An 18,395-nucleotide genomic window follows, 5' to 3' on the forward strand; every position below is an offset into this window, starting at 1 on the left:
TTCAGATTACATTTACATATATACATTTCACATATTTATATATTCATTTCCACCTTCTAAAGTCATGTCTTTCATATATGTGCGTGACTTCTGCATACACATTTAGATAAGTCATGCACATAATTATTTCATTTTACATTCAGCCATCAAGAATTTTTGCAAAGTCACATTCGTGCAGCTGATAACATTTAGTATTTTTTTTTCTATCCTAAAAAACCTCTTTTTCTCTCAGTTAGACCTAGTTTTGAAAAATCCAGATCCTGCCATCCATGGATAAAGACACTATTCCCAGTAAACTCAACATTATTTCCTATTTTCTAAAGACAAAACACAGGACTGATCCTGGAGTTACATTCATGCAAAAAAGGAAGAGACATTTTTTAATTAGGTATAAGGATTTGAGGGAAAATGTTGGATATACCTGAAACATGAAGAAATATGAGTCTGTATTTTGATATTTATATTTGCTGTCTGTATTTTATTTTAAAGATCATTTTAGGAATTTGTCTGCAATCCCATATAGAGAAATAAACTGCATGTTCTTTCTCTTCCATTAACTTTTCTTTTTATCCCTCAACCAGCTACATTTTCTTCTCTTTGTATAAAAATAATAACAGAACACGAGAAGTATAAAAAATAATGATCTGCAAATGCAGGAAATTGAAGGCAATTTTGTGAAAAGCAGCTGGAATTCTAAACGTGTATTGCCCAATTTGCTCAATTTTGCATTTAACCTGTCAGTCTTCAAAAGCATTTGCTTTTCATCAGAAAACAATAAAATAGCTCATAAAGTTATTACTAGGCTGACAGCATGAGAGAATTTTTAAAAAGTTTGCTGATTAAAGTGCATCTGAAGAAATTATGCACTCAGGAAGGTAATTAAGGTGGTGTTGTGAATAGAAGTTATGGAAGCTGGCTAGCTGTGTGGAAGCCAGTGAGTCAACAAGGGGAATAACATAAGAAAGAACTAACAGGTAACCCCATACTACATCTTAATCACACAATTTTTTATGGCAAGATAACTCTGGAGGAACAGAGACAGCCAATGTGAAATATTAATCCTGGGGACCCGAATGACATCTAGGAGGTCTTAATGTGGATCCATGAATTTAAAGACTGATGTGGGTTTTGGCCCAGCAGTGTTTAAAGGTTTTCAGCCTATTTAATCTGGATTGGATCCTGATCTCTTAATCAGGTTAAGACAAGAATAACTATTTCGGCTAAGTTACATCATGGGTTTTATGGTGTTATTGCAAATAATACAGTATTCCTCAATTATATTCAATTATTTAAGGTCTTGGAGGCCTTACCCAACATTTTTAGAGCTGAAAATGATCATTCATTAGTGGTGATGGGGAAGACACCTCCACTCCACATCAGTTAACTTTTTGGATTTTCTGGTACTCTACAGGAAAAAAAGTAGTTGATAGTGAAAACAAAAACTAACCTAGGTAGAACAGTAGTTGGATTTGGGGTAACTATTCTTTTATTGCTTATTTAGGTGAAATTTTGCATTTAAGACTGACTCAGAAAGATATGATCTTGCAGTGTCAGTCACCCCATTAATATCTTAACTCCATTTATTTTACTGAGGTTTTGGATTTACATTATCCTGCTGTCCACAGAACACTGTATATATCAAGACAACATTCATCAGGTGAAATGCTGCATTGGATTTACACAAATGAGGAGTGTGTTTTAACAGTGGTCCTACCACTCAGTTCTGAAATACAGAACCACAGAACAATTCAGGTAGGAAGGAAACTCATGAGAGCATCTATCTCTGCTCTGAGCACCTAAAATACCAATTTAATCTAAACTTCCCATGGCACAACTTGAGGCCACTTCCCCTTGTCCTGTCACTTCTTACCTGGGAGAAGAAACCAACACTCACCTTGCTCCAACATCCTTTCAGATAGTTGTAGAAAGCAATAAGGTCCCTCTGGGCCTCCTTTTCTCCAGGCTAAATAGTCCCAGGACCCTCAGCTGCTCCTCAAAGGACTTGTGCTCTTCAACAGCTCCATTGCTCTTCTTTGGACATGCTCCAGCCTCTTTGGACATGCTCCAGCCCCTTTGGACAAGCTCCAGCAAGTAGTTCCCAGGGTAGTTCTATCCTAGATAGTGCATGCTCTGGAGCATGTGTAGACTGGTTCAAGTCCTGATTCGTGCACTCTGTCAGCCCAGAAGGATCCTGATCACACCTGGGGTATCTGAGTGCAGCAGGCTTTTAGCCCCTGGACCTGGACTATTGGCAGCCCACTCCCCATGGCGACCTGCTGCCCAAACACACAGACATCCTCCCCCTTTGTCCCTGCTTTGTGCAAGTGTTATGATGGAAGTGAATCCCAGGGAGGCTGGAACCCATTCAGTCTTCTGCACTGTATGTGCAAGTCCTGGTTGTAATGCTTTCTCTTAGGACGATGGTGTGTATGGAAAATTCAGGTAAGATGAAGGATTTTAAGCCATTTATATTTCAGCACCTCACAGAAATGTGTAGAAAAAACAAGGTAGATTGATTCATGATTGTTCGCATTTGGAAAAATCCCTTTTTTAAGTTAGCAGTGAGACACAGGTATAACAGTGATAGCAATTATCTCCCAGGAAAGAAATGGCTGAAGTGAACTTCTCTGTTCTTTTGAATGAAGACTTTAAACACAACTAGATGGAAAATATAACTGTGTGCAACAGGCTGTTGATATCTGACCAGGTACAACTGGATGAAATTGTATAGTATGTTAGACTTGTGGTTAGACTACAGGAACTATGGAGCTATTTGTACCTTTTAGTCTAAACCAAAATGATATCTCACATGATGGGAAGAAATAGTCATGAGCTGTGCTCCATCCTAGGAAAAGATCTGGGCAACTGTGAAATGTCTGGTTTGAAAGCTTTCTTTAGAGCCACAAAAAGGTGTTGGGTTTTTTTCACTCTGTCCAGTATCGAGTAAAACACTGTGTTGGCAGAGAATCCTGACTTGTTCTTCCCTTGTTCTGAACTACATCTGACTCTGCCAGAGAGGATAAGTGTGCAGAAGGAATTCTCTTTCCTGTATAAAATATCTATGCTTTAAGAGTTCATATAATACAAGAACGTACTAAAAAAAAAACCAAACTTCTAAGAAGAGAGGTGAAATATAAGCTTTGCAGAATATTGCACAGCCACTGAATGATAAAAAATCAGACAACTGGCATGAAATATGTGTTTCACTTATCCAGTCTGGATCTGGCCTGTGTTTCAATTGCTGTTCCCATTCCAAATGACAGAAAGCTGTTATAAATACCAGACAGGTAAGTTCTATTTGGACTTGGGAGTTAATTTGTTTGTCCAAGACTGACTTACAGTTATGGGGAAGGTTGGGCTGTACTGATGCTGGCTGGGAAGGAGTTACCTTTCTTCACGGTGCTTCCCAGTTCCTCTCTATCATCTTCTGATTTTCCTGTAGCATTTTACAGCTCAAGCCTAATAACTTGTGACACAGAGACCTTAAAGAACCTTGAAATAAGGAACATTAAGTTAAGACCTTAAGATAAGATAGGACCTTAAAATAATCTAGGACCTTAAAATAAACTAGGACCAAGGCAACACTCTGCTGGGTGGGAAGGTAGAGATGGAGGGGGGCATCCCAACCAGGGGCCTGTGGGGTTCAGCTCTCTGCTGTGGAGGGGAGACTGAAGGTGGGGTTGGGACTGCAGAATGCATTTGTAACTCAGGGTGGTGGGTGCTGCCAACCATATCTTGGGCATGAGGAAACAACCCTACCTCTCCACAATGACATAGGTAAAATAACAAGTCCTTGATAGTCTGATATGCCATGTCTGTGTTTATCTCAGACTCCTCTCAGCTGCTGCAGAGGGGCTTCTTAAGAACAGGACATTTAGACACTTCCTTTGACCTTTCCACTGCAGATAGGAGCTATGGGGCCACTGCATGCTGGGCACTGTCTCACTGCATATGGACACCTATGCTCCTCTTCCCCTTGGTACACGTCCACTGGTTGTGGCCCACAAGCCTTCCCATAGGTAGCTGTGGCTAGCTGGGTGCTGGATTTAAAGGCAGTGTGTAGACTGACAGGATAGCATCATCCAGTGATGTCCCACACAGTGTAGATCTCTGAAGGACATACATATCAAAAGGCTTTTTTTTCTGGAATTTACCTGGCTCCCTACAGAATACTTCAGCCTTTTGTTGTCTGTATGCTTCAAAATATCAGACAATTTCTATCCAATTATGCTAACAAATGAAAACAAGGTGGAACCATTTCAAGCCACCAATGAAGTTCCCAGAATCACTTGAAGTGTTCGTGCACCAGCACACGCTAGTGACTCATCGGTTTCTGTCAGGCCAATAAGCCTCCACATTAGCTGTGCCAATAAAGATAAGCAGAGAATAATTCAGGCCTCCATGGCCTCTCCTCTCACCTTGGAGACCTAGGAATGTCCCTAGGCAACCCCACCCTGACACACTTCCCAGGGAGAGGGCCTGCCCAGCTGAGCCCTCCTGCATGCACGCAGCATCATCTTTTTTATACCAATGAAGGTTTAAATCCTCATTTGATTTTATGTTTTGCCACTTCTCCCCGTGCCACCCCTTCATGTCTTCATTAAATATGTGTGAACGCCCTGAAGGTGTCATAATGTGCAGGTCAGAAGTTGGAGAGATATCAGTGACCTCAGAGGTGGCAATTGCCTGCCAGCTCTCCAAGGGGCACAGCTCTGGGACAGTTATCCGTGGATGTGGCACAGAATATCCACAGGCAATGATTTGTTGTGAGAGGGATAAAGGAAGGTCACAGAACTTTACAGTCTGACATGCCATAAATGCAACATGACTCTGCACATACTGTTGACTTCCTTTAGAGTATTAAACACAGGTACAGGTGCCACAGATTGCAGTGCCTGTGAAGTCAGAGATTTCTGAAATCAGAGTTGTTAGCTCGTACGGCTTGATTAGTGTTGAGCTACGGGTTAATGAAGAGAAGCCTCTCTGAAAGCACTGAGACACTGTAACAAAGCCTACCTGGAAGAGAATTGCAAAGGTTGGACAGTGTGATCCCTACAGAAAAGATTGTTGTGTTCAGATCACTGGGGAGGCATGGAAAAGAGACTGGGGCTGTGGAAGGGACTACACAGCTTACCTGTAACCATGGATTTCCTAGCTGAACTTCTGTCTTGGAGATCAGTCTTACACCCTCTGTAACAGCAGATATGTTTGATATTCTGCACTGAAATGGTCTTGAAAGATGTTACTCTGTCATCATGGCTGCTAAAAACATTCGCTAAAAACATTCAGAACCCTGTGGATGTACATCCAAATTTTGACTTGTGTAGCCAACACATATGACTTTGTCTGCATATTTTCCACAATGACACAATATCTTTTAGTATGTACTGCCTGAGACTGCTGGAAATTATATCGATTTTCTATTTTTTTAATGGTTTTAAGTACTTGTTTTAATTAATCATAAGTAGTGTGTTAAGTCTTTTAGTTAGCATTTAGCAAACTTGTCATAAGCTGCTATTATGGGAACACAGCTTGGGAAAATTACTGAAACTTTAAGTTTTGATAAACAAAACTCTCTTTAACCATTGAACATTAATTTGTTTGCTAAAAATGTATAAATAGGTTAAAAAGTTTTGTATCAGTGTCTGTGTAGAGGCCAGAATTTTGTCGGCCACACACAAACCTCCTGACTAAGAATAAAGTAATGCCTCACTGATAAACACTAAAAAGGCAGCGTTAGAGAGTTTTAGTTATCCTGATGATTTCAGACCATTTGGCAACAAGATGTGTTTGGAGGGGAACAGAGATTGACCTCAGGATGGTGATCCTGAATTGAAGGTTGCAGGCTAGAAGCAGGAACAGAACAGTCAAATTTTTCAGTCATTTAAAGCAACAGAAAGAAGTTACTTACTCAGACAAAGATATGGATGGGAGAAGGTAAGTCACACGTGGAGACAGGAGGAGCTGGACTGAAGCAGCCCAGGAGTGCAGAGTCCAACTGTCCAGTTGTATTTTGCTCAAATCATGGAAAACCCCCAAACTCCGGGTTTAGCACTGACTGTCTTGCCAGAAAATATCTGTGAGACCTGCTGCTAACACGTGTACTCCATTGATAAGGATAGCAGGGCCAGAAACCAGGACAAGGACAGCTTGACATTGGGAGAACCTCCTCAGAACCTGTTGCAGAAATAAGGAGATATATACATATATATCAGGCACTATATACTGGAATCCTAGTGTGTGTATATATATTTACACACCTGGTATGTATAAATAGATATATAGAGATACATAGATATAGATACCAATAAAGAAGAAAATCAAAGTTGCATGAAGAATTTGGCATGGTCTTCTTTAAACCTGTGCTCCTTTTGGATAATGTAGCTATGTGCTTTTAATGGCATATTTTTAATAATAGCTTTTTCCTGCAAGATGCTGAATACTCTCTTTTTCCATAAGAAGTTGCAATTCAGGATACCATACCCTTGCAGGGATGGGCCTTATTTTTCAGGTATAGATAGCATTTGAGAAGGAGAAATTTTAACTTCATTCCCCTGGATTACCATTATACATGCTGAAAAGATAAGCTAGTACAGAGAGCAATTGAGATGAGTTAAAAGAATTGCAATTTTCTTGGCTACCGTATCGCTTCTGTTTTACACCTTAGCAATTTCTGTTGTGAATGATTAATTCAGGTCCAAGTCATTAGATTAGGCAAATGCGCTGACTAAAAATATAACAGGAATGCAGGAGGAAATGAAAGGGAATAAGCATAGTAAATATGCAAAACATTTTACAGTAAGAGTATTTCTGCCAGGTCAAGGCAATAATGTTTTACTAGCTTGGGCGACACGTATATGGCGGGAATGATGACGGCAAAATAAACCTTGGAAGTCTCTGTCTTCAGATTAATACAGACACTCAGAATAACACAGAAACAGGTGTCTTTATGTCTTCGAACGTGCTTAGTATACCTCAAGTGACCCAAGTGAAATCTGTTGACAGAGCATAGATTTTTAAGGACTTACGCCTTCAGGTATGAAGCAATGGCTTAGGTGTTCAGTCTGGGAGCAAGAGGAAAATGTTGAGCTCCTCAGCACTGAGAGATTCCAGAACTCCTACCTGATCACCAGTATCCAAGTGTTTCTTATACCCTCCTGGAAAGACTCCTTCATCTCCTCTCACCCCTAGTGATAGGGAACATCTCTCTGCAGCATATTTTCCATGATTTCAACCCCACCTGGCCCTGCACAACTGGAACTCAGTTTACTGATGGCACAGGGCACATTTTGCAGGTGATAACTGTTTAGGGGCAACTTTACAGGCAATACAGGCAAGAACACCACTTCTCTTTGATGGCAGGCTGTCAATACTGCAGATAAAAGAAAGAAGGGGAAAAATTAATCTTATATGGCTGGCTTTTCAGGACATTGGATTAGAAAGAAGCAAGTACAGAAGCTGGTAACTATCCTTACTCCTTGTGAGTAATCCTTACTGCTCAGGTGTTTCTTGGAAGTGTATGTCTATTTATTAACTTCTTACCAGGTATTGTGGGAATACATCTGGTAGTCAGCTCCAATGACCAAACCCAAGTTGTTATTTCTGATTAAAAAAAAGAACTGGAACATTGGTAAACTCGGGAAATTCCTGCTTCATTTTAAAGCAAGATTTCCATGAAGGTTCTCAAGTTGAAGATATTGAAGCTGAATACATCGTAGGAGGCTTTCAGTAGGAATAGTGAAGCCACTTGGTGTTTGAGGGAAAGAATGTGAAAAAGAATAAATTAAATTGTGGCCATTGAAAGGAAAATCGAAAATACTAAGCATTGCAAAATGTTTTGATTCAAAACTGAGCTATTTAATTTACTGTGATACATTCACAATGCTTAAGGTCACATTAAATAAAAATGGACCTTTCAGTTTAAAACATTAATGACAATTTCCACAGATTCAAACTTTTTCAAAAATACCCCCAGCCATTTGAAACCAGGTAATCAATGGAGAACTGCCTCTTTCCTGAAAGTAGCTTTTATTTTTATGAATCTGCATATTCTGGGGAAAGATTTAAAAGTCTCCAACTACTTCTAGGTATGAAATAAGTAGGATTCAAGCCAATGTTAAATATCTATTTTAAGTTTGTGACTTTTGCTGTCTATATTTTCTTATGGAGACATATGACATCTTAAAAAATGTTATTACCTCTAAGGGCCTCTGTTCTTAAGATTCTTCATGCTGAAATTAGAAAATCTCCAAAACACTGGTTGCTTAACTTCACAAGATCCAAGCGTTTGGAATTGATTTGCATGTTTGAAATTTCAGGCTGTTGCATATTTGGTAAAATGAAACAAAAAATATTTCATTCACATAAAATAAGACATTGTTTTTGTATCAATAAAAAGTATTTTAAGATACAGCTTCCAATAAAGTATAACTTACAGTATAATCATATTAAGCATATTTTAAGGCAGTATATAATACTAATTCTTGTCATTTTCCACAATTACTTTTTAACTATTACCTCATTACTTTATCTGGAGAGCCAATAAATTACAAACGACGTGCATTTTTCATGACTCTGCATTTCAGTTATTTATTAAGTTGTCTCTAATATGTCAGTTGCCTTTATCAACTACTGGAAAAATCAATATCTGATAGGACTTCACTGAGTGTAGCAAAGTATATAAGCATGAGGTTTATATTGCTCAGTCTCACTTTGTCACTTCAGACCATCTGACTAAGAAGTGCCTCTTAAATCCTCATCATTTCCTTGTTATCTGATTTGCAGGAATCCAAGACTTAAGCAACCATGTCCAACTCCACTGAGGCAGAACTCATACACATGTTTAAGGGAATTGCCTTTACCACCAGGTCTTCTCCAGAACTTTTAAAATCCTTGGATACTTTTGAGGCTAGAGAAGATGATGTCCTTTTGGTTTCCTATCCCAAATCAGGTAAGTTCTAGTTTTAAATGTTAGTTGCAATAAGTCTCAATTGTGTGTTTCATGTTCTCTGCCTAAACTATTTGGGAAATATCTGTGTAGAAGAAACAGGAAAGGATGTTTGAGTGTGTGAATATATTATGCTGTCAGTAAATGTTAAAATTACAAGAAATATGGTCATTTACCTACATTTTGATTCTGTAATTGAAAATAATCTCAGGTGTTTTCATATTGGAATGCAAATAAATATTCCTTACTTGTAAGCAACACCTGTACTTGAAAGATTTTCCTAAGGACTTTCTATATTCAATTATGAGCAAGTCAAGAGTTGTATTAAGTTATTTGTATGGCTCTTGGCTGTAGATTTATTAATTTCTTATCCCCTCTCCACCTGCCTCTCTTGCACAGAGAAGCACACACCAAAGGGAAGCTTAATCAGTACTTTCCAAATATACAGACTCAAGTTACTATAAGGAAAAAAATCAAATAAAACAAGTTATTCTAAAATAAATGATAAAAATAATATAACCACCTCTCAGCTGACAAGCAGTTTATCTAATGAGGTTGTTTTTGGTATTGTTATTAACACTTCTCACAGAGTTACTTTGTATTTCAGCTATAACCCTAATTTTTCAAGTGTTTATTTATTTGGAGCCAATGGAATTATTAAGTCGTGAAGTTTCTTGAATCTGGGCGAGTAGAAGTATCATTTGTTCACTAGCAATGTTTCCATATGAAAAATGCAGGTCTCATATATCCCCTTGATAATAAATATTTTTTTTCTTGTTTGTTATTTTTCTTAAAATTACTTTTCTGCAGGCACCCACTGGCTTGCAGGAGTTATAACAAAGCTTTACGATACTGAAGTTACAATAACATCTCCCATTGAATTTGGAGACATTTCCAAACTGGAGGAGCTGAATAATATCTCAACAAAGAGAATCATTCCAACACACTTAGACTACAACATGTTACCTCCAAATTTTAAGAAAAAGAAATGCAAGGTAAGGCAAAAGTTACATAAAAGCTGTAAGACATGTTAAGTGTCTATTAGGAGTATATTTTGTCCTGTTGATCCTTAATAATTTTTGAATGATTTACAGTTTCCAGAAGTGGTTTGCTGTGAATTTTGGAGCCACAGCTGATTAGCAGTCAAAGGCAGCATGAGCAGAGACTTGGACTAGGGACTGGGTTCTGCTCCTGCCCCACTGCTCTCATGGGGCTATTTGTATACCAGGCACCATACAAAATAGAACATCAACACCTTTCAATCATAAATCTCTCATTAGGGATGGAGGGTTTCTCATGGCCTCATTTCCTAGTGTCTTAGAAAATAGTTATCTTGGGTACTTACAGTCTGTACTGGAGTTGAAAATACTCTGCACCTCCTGCTGAAGCTTTATGAAGAACCCATAAAGATTTTGGGAGAACAAAAGAGAATTGAAACATGGGAGGCAGATTCAGATCACAGTTTTGAGTTCACAGAATCATAGAATCACCTGGGTTGGGAGGGACCTTAAAGATCATCTAGTTCCAACCCCATGCTGTGGGCAGGGACACCTCCCACTAAACCAGTTCCTGCTATGCTAATGTGGGAGGTCTTTAAAAATAAGCTCTGGGTCTCAGATTTTTTTTATTGAAAATCTAAAATTTCAGGATAACTCAGATACAGACTTTTGGGACAAAGCAAATTTGAATGAAAAGCCAAAATTTATGTTTTGCAGCTGTCCTGTGAATGTTAATTAGTAAATGTTTTCATACTCATGAGATATACGAGATAGTAAACTGACTCATGAGTTAAAGTTAACCCAGGCTCTTTCATAAAACGTAAACATTACCCAGCTGTGGCAAACACGCCTCTTTCCACATGGAATTGTTTACTAATCACTACAGACTCCTGCCTAAGAAGAGACAAGTACATTTCTAATTTAATGGCATAGTCACTGAAGGAGGAATCCTAAAGGAAAGGGGTTTGACACTGCCAGCTGCCTGTGAAAATGCTATATTTACACACAGAGCTTCTCTAAAACAAAGGAAGGATATTATCATTAATAAATATATCATCTTCATTTACAGATGATCTACATCAGCAGAAATCCCAAAGACACTGCTGTTTCCATGTATCATTACTACAGAGATAACCCAAACCTTCCCACTGTAGATACCTGGGCTGCTTTCTTTGACTTGTTCTTAAAAGGGAATGGTAAGAACAAATGTTTTCTCCTTGCATTTTATATTAGCTTATTATGCACAGAAAGAGTTAAGAAATGTGAACTGCGTGAAAACTCCTTATTGAACTCCTTATTCATATGGCATTAGCTAGGGGGACTGGGAGTGTCAGGATAAATTCTAATGCCAAACCAAACGAGAGCAAATAACAGGATGCCCTCTTCAGCCTAAAATGAGACATTTTGATAAGCAGCTGCATCATTTCAGCACGAGTGCTCTTTGCAGGTTCTTGCTGTTCTTCACACACCTGTTAAAAAAACCTATTCTCCCAGAATCGTTTTCAGCTCTCCCAGAAAAGACACTGATTTCTTTTCTTTCCATGAACACCCTGCAACCCCTGACTATTTGTTGATTCCGACATGGATTCGCCCTGTGCCAAAAGTTTTCCAGCCTTGACTTGTGAACCTCAGTAGCAGACTGCTTCCCCCCAGTAATTTATGTGTAAGCTATGACAGGGGAGGTATGTGTACCCAGCTCCTCCGAGCAGATGCAGGGCAGCTGAGCTGGCTACAGCCCGCCCCTGTCCTGGGCGGGGCGGGTGCTCTCTTACAAGGAGCTCAGCCGGCCCTACATGTGCCCAAGTGCAGGAAAAGGGCATGGGAGGGCACAGTCTACCAGGCTGCACCAATAGTCTAGTGTCTTCCCCAGTCTTGAAGCCAGCCCTGGGCAGCCCTTCAAAGGAGTCTGGACGTGTTCATAAAGCCCTCCTGCACACACTCTGCCTGATGTGTTGTCTTAGTAGCAGGGTCCGAAGATCAAGGACAAGAGGGAGATTTTTATGAGTGGTGGGATGGAAGTTAACAAGAGGACCTTGTTCACTTTATCCACTCCCATTTTTAGTGTTTTATTAGTCCTTTGAGGAGTAAAGTGTCACCCTAGTGATGATAACAGCAGTAATGATTGATCAGCTTGAAAACTTTGAAAGAGAAGTGCCACTGCAGTCATCATGGGCTCACATCAGAGCTCCAGAAGTCAATTTGCTCACTGCCTTCTCTGGGCTTGGGCTCAGATCTTGTGTTCCTGGATCAGAGCAGGCCTAAGGTGTGTTCTTCAGGGATTTGCAGGATCTTGGCTTATTTAATATGAACTCTGAACATACAATAGTAGAAAAAAAAGAAAAGAGGATTGTATTTAGGGCCAGGTTGGATGGGGTTTTGAGCAGCCTGGTCTAGTGGAAGATGTCTGTGCCTATGGTGGGGGGCTTGGAACTAAATGATCTTTAAAGTCCCTTCCAACTCAAATCATTCTGTTATTTTATGATTAAATTATAAAAGCATCTCCCATTTACCTCCAAATTATTAGCCACCTTCTATTTTCTGAGTCCTTGCCCATGGCATAAATAGATAATTATGTTTGTTACATCAGAAATTTAGGTAAGAGGTGATGTGGAGGAAAAGGTCATTTTCACTTCTAATTTCACTCTGAATGTCATTTTCACTTCTAATAAAAACGTAAGACTGTTGTGCTGCTTGATTCAAACCCTGCAGTGCTCTTGCATAACATCAGCTCAAAACAAGGGTTAGGGCACAGAGGGACAACTGTGGTGCCATCCCTGGAGTCTCCAAGGCTGTATGCTGTGCTCCTGAATCCAACAGGGCTATGCTATTGTTGGCCACATGCCCAGGGTAGTTGACCAGGAGAGCAGGGTCTAATTGCACACCGTGGAGCACAGAAACTGCTTTATGTGCTGGAGAGGGCTACAGACTGGAGCATTCAGCTTAATTATAAGTATTAGCTATAATTACTGCTTAATTATAACTCACAGTTTGCAACCAAAATGTTGGTCATTACAAGATTATACTGTTGTGGTGGTGCTTATAAAAGCAAAGTCACAGTCTGGGACAATCACAGGCTGTGATTGCTCTGTCCAGGCCTCTTCTCATCACCCTACAAAGAGGCTTCCATCTTCCCTTTCAGCTAGAAAGGTCAGAATGTTGTTTTGTAGAATAAAGATGAAATTTAGCTGTCCTCCCATGGTCCAGGAAAAGGAGCATTCAGGCAAAACAAGCACTGTGGCTCAGTTATAAACCATTTTATCTGTTTCATTGGCTGAATGATGTATTTGCATAAGTTCTTTACATAATCCTTCTTTGGTGTTTAAAAATTATACAGATTCCCTTCTGCTGAGACAAAAGAGAGCTGACAACAGTGTGCTCCATTTAAGAGAGTCCTTATTTCATTTCCTGGTGAAGTGATTATATTTCTAGCTGTGACCACAGACACACAGTCATTTGCTGAGATGCTCAGATCTTCCTTAGATTTGGAGCCTGTTTCTACCACAGAATTGTATCTCAGAATAGTCTCTGATATGAAAACAAATTCCAACAAGAATGGTAACCTCTTTGAATGTCACTTTTGTAAGTTTGAGTCACTTGGCACAAAGAATTGCATTTGTTTTAGAGGGATATGGGGTACATATTATGAAGGGATCATTCTCCTAAATGTGTAAGATACCACCACAGTTATTTATGAATAAAGTTTATCTGAATGACTTTTACATGTTTTTTTTTTTTCAGTTGTCTGTGGATCCTGGTTTGATCATTTCCTAAGTTGGGAAGAACATGAAGATGACAAAAACATCCTATTTTTGTTCTATGAAGACATGAAGAAGGTAAATATGCTCTCTGCACTTGGTTCAGAATGCATTACTTGTAAATTAGCATCATTAAAATATCAAAGAGGAAATTATAATGAAAAAGGAGAAAGAAGGAAAATGCGAATGTATGTCTTTGGGCATATTTTGTATTTGCATAGAATTTTATATTAGTGAACTAATTCTGACTGCACAAGTTATATAAATATCAAATCCTGTGAGAGTTACATTTCTTACATGCAGGAATGGGACTCATATTACATAATTTTCTCCAGGCTATAAGGGATAATTTTAAGTTCCTCTTTCTTGGTCCTACGGAAAGACCAAGGACATCTGTTGAGGGCCACACATTAACTTGCTGTGTCTGACATTTCCAGTGAAATTTTCAAAAAGTGATGTAAGACAACAGAACTACTCACAGTCTCATGGTACTTGTATTCCCAATAAACAAGAAAATTAAAGACTGAAAGGTTGGGAAAACAGTTTGGTGAAAGGAAATTATGCAGACACTGCTTTGCTGTTCTTAAAAAAAAAAAAAAAAAAAAAAAAAAAGAAAGTAAAAGACCTTAGCTTTCAAAGGATGAATTTTTGAGTGAATAGAAAACACTCTCTAGTGTTTCTATTAAAATAGGTTTGTTCATTTTTTGGGAACAAAAAAATTCCAAGATGAGGAATATAAACAAACTATTTTGTATTCTGAGTTACTTGTTAGATCTCTATATACATCACCTCCAATGAAATAAGCTGAGCTTTGAGTATTTCTCTATTCCAAGTGAAATAATTCTGAGAGACAGGAGAACATTTTATCTGAACTGGAAGTAAATTTGGGAATATAACTGTGTTTGGTATGACATACTCAGTATTTATTCATTTCTGTGAGTATGGGTATGAGGGGAATCAGGTTTACTGTACCTGTCATCTGCACAGCCCAATTACATACTTGGCTTGCTTGAAAGCAAATAAATGTGTGACAAACTTGTTATGTAATAAAAAGGATCCTTTTCAAATTAGCTAAAAGTCTGATAATCAGCTTAGAAATATAAAAGCTTTATTTTTCTTGTACCTCAGGATCTCCCTAAGGTTGTAAAGAAAATTGCTTTGTTCTTGAGTTTAAACGCCAGTGACAAAGATATCCAAGATATCTGCAGTAAGTCCTCATTCTCAGAGATGAAAAATGACACAGAAAAGGAGAACAGTGATCCCAGTCACACTGTGTGTGCTCTGACATCCAACAGGAAGCTGATTTTCCGAAAAGGTAAGTTCCTTTGTTCTTAACACAGCAGAGGAAGTGGAAATCCAGGCAGAGGCCAAGGACCAGGTCTCTCCCAGAGTGTAGTGGTGCTTGGGTCAGCCCTAGGAAGCAACGACAGGATTCTTCAATTTGAAGCCCCCTTAAAAATCACTTTCTTTCTAAGTTCTCTGTCTGCACAGAGGAGCTAGAACAACAGCCTGACTAATATTGCTCCAAGGAGTGGGAGCTGTTGAGCTAAAAGGAAAGGTTCACTCAGCATTACTCTTTATCTATGGGGTTTTTTATCTAAAAGTTGACCACCTCAGTCTTTTACAACGTGTCTCCTCTGACACCACCTGCAAAGGTCACTTGGTTTACTAGAAAAATAAAGAGCAAGACACATTCCTTCTGAATAAGACTGCTCTTATCACCTCCTATCTTATGGAAATATTCCTGAGAAAGGAATATGCTGACAATGACAACAACAAAAGAATGGTCACAGGTAGCCTTCAGACCCTGAGCAAGCTGGAATCCACGGAAAATCTTCCACAGTGTTTAGTTCAGACGTGACTTTAAGATATCTGCAGGAGCTGTTTTCTTGCTTCTGACATTTCACAAGCTTCCTCAGGTCTGGATAATAAGTAAAACCAAATCCATCATGTTTACATGGATTTCGATTATATTTCTTTACTTAATTTTTGAACAATAATTGACAGTTTAAAACCAAGAATTGTTTCAATTAATAAATAGGGAAATGGTACCTTCTGTTAATTCAGAACGTTTTTACCAATGAGCTGAAACAAATGCCAAAATACAATCTGTCATTAAAAAAAGAAAAAAAAAACAGATACATTTTTCTAAGTCAGTGAACTTTGATGAAGATATGTTGAAAATTTTGAAAAATCCCAACAGTTTCACTTCCAAGGGCATGTAGTAATAGGACAAGGGGGAACAGCTTTAAACTGAAAGAGAGTAGGGAAGAAATTCTTTACAGTAGGGGTAGTGAGGCACTGGAACAGGTCCCTTCCAACCCAAACAGTGATCTATGATTCTATGATTTCCCCTACTGACTGTGAAAAAACCCAGGCAGAGACCTTTAACTACATACAACTAAGGCAGGGCAAGATGCCTCCCTGCCAGCATGACCAGGAGCTCTAATTTCACCTTGGAAACCTTCTGCTCTTCATCCACCACTTTTGTTGGCACTAATCCACTCCGAGGCTGAGGGTTTAACAGCCTTTATGGATGACAACCCAGCTGCTTCCACCAGAGTCTTGCCAGATCAGTAAAGCAACTCACAGTCATGACCTACCACAGAGGCTGTGGTTAAGAATATATTAATAATCTGTGCCAACTGCAACGTTAACAGAACTGGGCTGCCTTTAAACAATTTTTTGCTTCAAACATTGCTAGCTTCACCGTTCTTTCTGTTCCTGCTCTCCTAGGTGCTGTTGGTGATTGGAAGAACCATTTCACTCCAAAGCAGAACAGGAGGTTTGAGGAGATATTTAATGAGAAAATGAAACGCAGCAAAATGGCAAAGTGTTTCATCTATGAAGTTTGACTCCATGTGAAGAACAACACGCAGTTATCAACAAATGTATGTAGAGCAACTGGTGGGAAATTCTGAATGGGCACTCCCATTTGGTTTGTAATGCTTCCAGTAGAAAGGATTGTAAACATGAGATTTTGAGGAGAGGAAAATTCTGACACAATGACAGAGCTGAACTCAGTTCTCAGCGGGCAGATGTAGGTGGTTTTACAGAGTCAGGTGTCAGACCTATTTTTTGGCAACAAAATTTACTTAATCTTTTTTTTTTTTTTTTTTTTGCTCCAAGGGGATATGAACAGACTTCTTAGATCCGAATTAGGAATTTTACCCATGATATTATGGAAAAGAAAAAAAAAAAGGAACCTGTAAAAAACAAGATAGAAAAAGTCTAAAAAAACTTCATAAGAAAATGACCAAAATTTTGACCCCAGACTCACTCCTTCTGTAATACATCATGATTTATGAACTGCCTATCTTACTGGACATTGTTATTGACACCGAAGTTGAAAACTGCAACTGTGTATTTGACAAATCATGGTGAAGTCTGTTTACAAAATGTTTCTTTTTTTTTTTTTTTTTACAATGTGTAGTTCTTTGATGTAACTTATTTCTGGGTTGGACACCGTATATTGTATATATGGTATAAATGTAAATGCATATATAAAGGTAAATGCAACTGATATAAATCCAATAAATTTCTGCAGCATATGTTGGGCAATTATAAAAGTGGTTTTTTCCATTTGACTTTCTTTCTGCAAAATATCTGTTTCCAGTGTTTTGATGAGAACCATTTTGCTTCACAGTCCTTGTGCAATAGAACTCAACAGCTACACCGTGGTAAACAAACCACAGCTCAGAGACAGCTTAATCTGAACACGACTTATTTATTTACCCTGCCCTGATAAGGCAGATTTTCCAATAATCAGCTGTCTGCGTTCACATCCGAGGGACTGTTCTAGGAAATCAGTGAAGATTTTTTTTCTGATTTGTTTCATGATGTGTTTTTTGTGTCCTCACCTTTGCTTTGAAGGCTGGCTTTAAGGACTCTTCTCCCCAGACTAGTTTTCCCCAACCATACAGTTATGAGGCTGAAAAGCTGAGGTATTGCCTTATTTAGCAAAATACTAATCTCTCTCCAGCCACACACTTTACACTTGCCACACAGCCCTTTCATTTCATACCTGGCCTGTGCAAGATGACATCAATACCTACTGATTTTGCATCTGCATATCCAGTACTGAAGTTATATGTTGGAGAGATCAAGAGAAAAGCCTGTTTGACCACAGTCCCTTGCCATTTACAATTCAACACAGGGGAGATGCTGCCCTTAGCGCTGCCTTTTGCAGATGACCCACTTGGAAATCAGAATTTAGATATGTTACTTTCCTCTTCTGACATTAAAATCATTCTCTCTCCCTCCAAAATGCCACGGACCGCTGTTGCCCTCCTTTCAGTGTTATTATTCCACTATTAATAAATGGCAAGAAATCAGCTAATGAAGATGCTTGAACATTTTACTGAAAGACTTATGTTTTTCTGGCCCTCTGAGTATGGAAAGAAGCCAATGGGTCCTTGGGCAAATCAAGTTTGCAAGCCAGTTTAATTGCATTAAGACTGGTGTAAGCAACATTTACATGTATATGCACAATATGAAACTGTGTGAGAAGGGACAGGATGAGGACATACCTCGTGGATCAGTGGGGAGGTTAAAGCATACACTCCTGAAAACTGGCTGAGGGGATTATATTAGACTATAACATAGCAAGTGTTTTGCCAGTTGACCTCTAGCACCGCATTGCAGACTTAAACGACTTCCAAAATAAAGCTCTGCTCAGTAACACTTCATACAAAT

At 38.9% G+C, this 18,395-nt stretch overlaps 1 protein-coding gene and 2 long non-coding RNA genes across 3 annotated transcripts in view; 1 reads left to right on the forward strand and 2 right to left on the reverse strand.

Annotated features, from left to right (window-relative positions):
* LOC135414125 (uncharacterized) overlaps positions 1-5,257 on the reverse strand; it is a 39,496-nt gene extending 34,239 nt beyond the window's left edge. Inside the window, exon 1 of the long non-coding RNA XR_010430589.1 lies at positions 5,123-5,257. This is a non-coding gene — a long non-coding RNA (uncharacterized LOC135414125). The remainder of the gene's footprint in view (positions 1-5,122) is intronic.
* A 661-nt stretch (positions 5,258-5,918) lies between these two features.
* LOC135414128 (uncharacterized) lies at positions 5,919-10,432 on the reverse strand. The gene is made up of 4 exons (XR_010430592.1): positions 10,293-10,432; positions 8,199-8,319; positions 7,123-7,372; positions 5,919-6,177 (listed from the first exon to the last, which is right to left on the reverse strand). It is a non-coding gene; the product is annotated as an uncharacterized LOC135414128 (long non-coding RNA).
* LOC135414127 (sulfotransferase 6B1-like) lies at positions 8,690-18,039 on the forward strand. The gene is made up of 7 exons (XM_064654479.1): positions 8,690-8,950; positions 9,758-9,942; positions 11,015-11,141; positions 13,684-13,778; positions 14,829-15,015; positions 16,437-16,591; positions 16,830-18,039. Exons 1-6 carry the CDS (start codon positions 8,806-8,808, stop codon positions 16,553-16,555), a joined length of 858 nt encoding a protein of 285 aa, XP_064510549.1. The 5' UTR covers positions 8,690-8,805; the 3' UTR covers positions 16,556-16,591; positions 16,830-18,039.
* Positions 18,040-18,395: the final 356 nt, after the last annotated feature.

This window comes from Pseudopipra pipra, chromosome 5 (assembly GCF_036250125.1).
Source record: "Pseudopipra pipra isolate bDixPip1 chromosome 5, bDixPip1.hap1, whole genome shotgun sequence".
Lineage (NCBI taxonomy): Eukaryota > Metazoa > Chordata > Aves > Passeriformes > Pipridae > Pseudopipra > Pseudopipra pipra.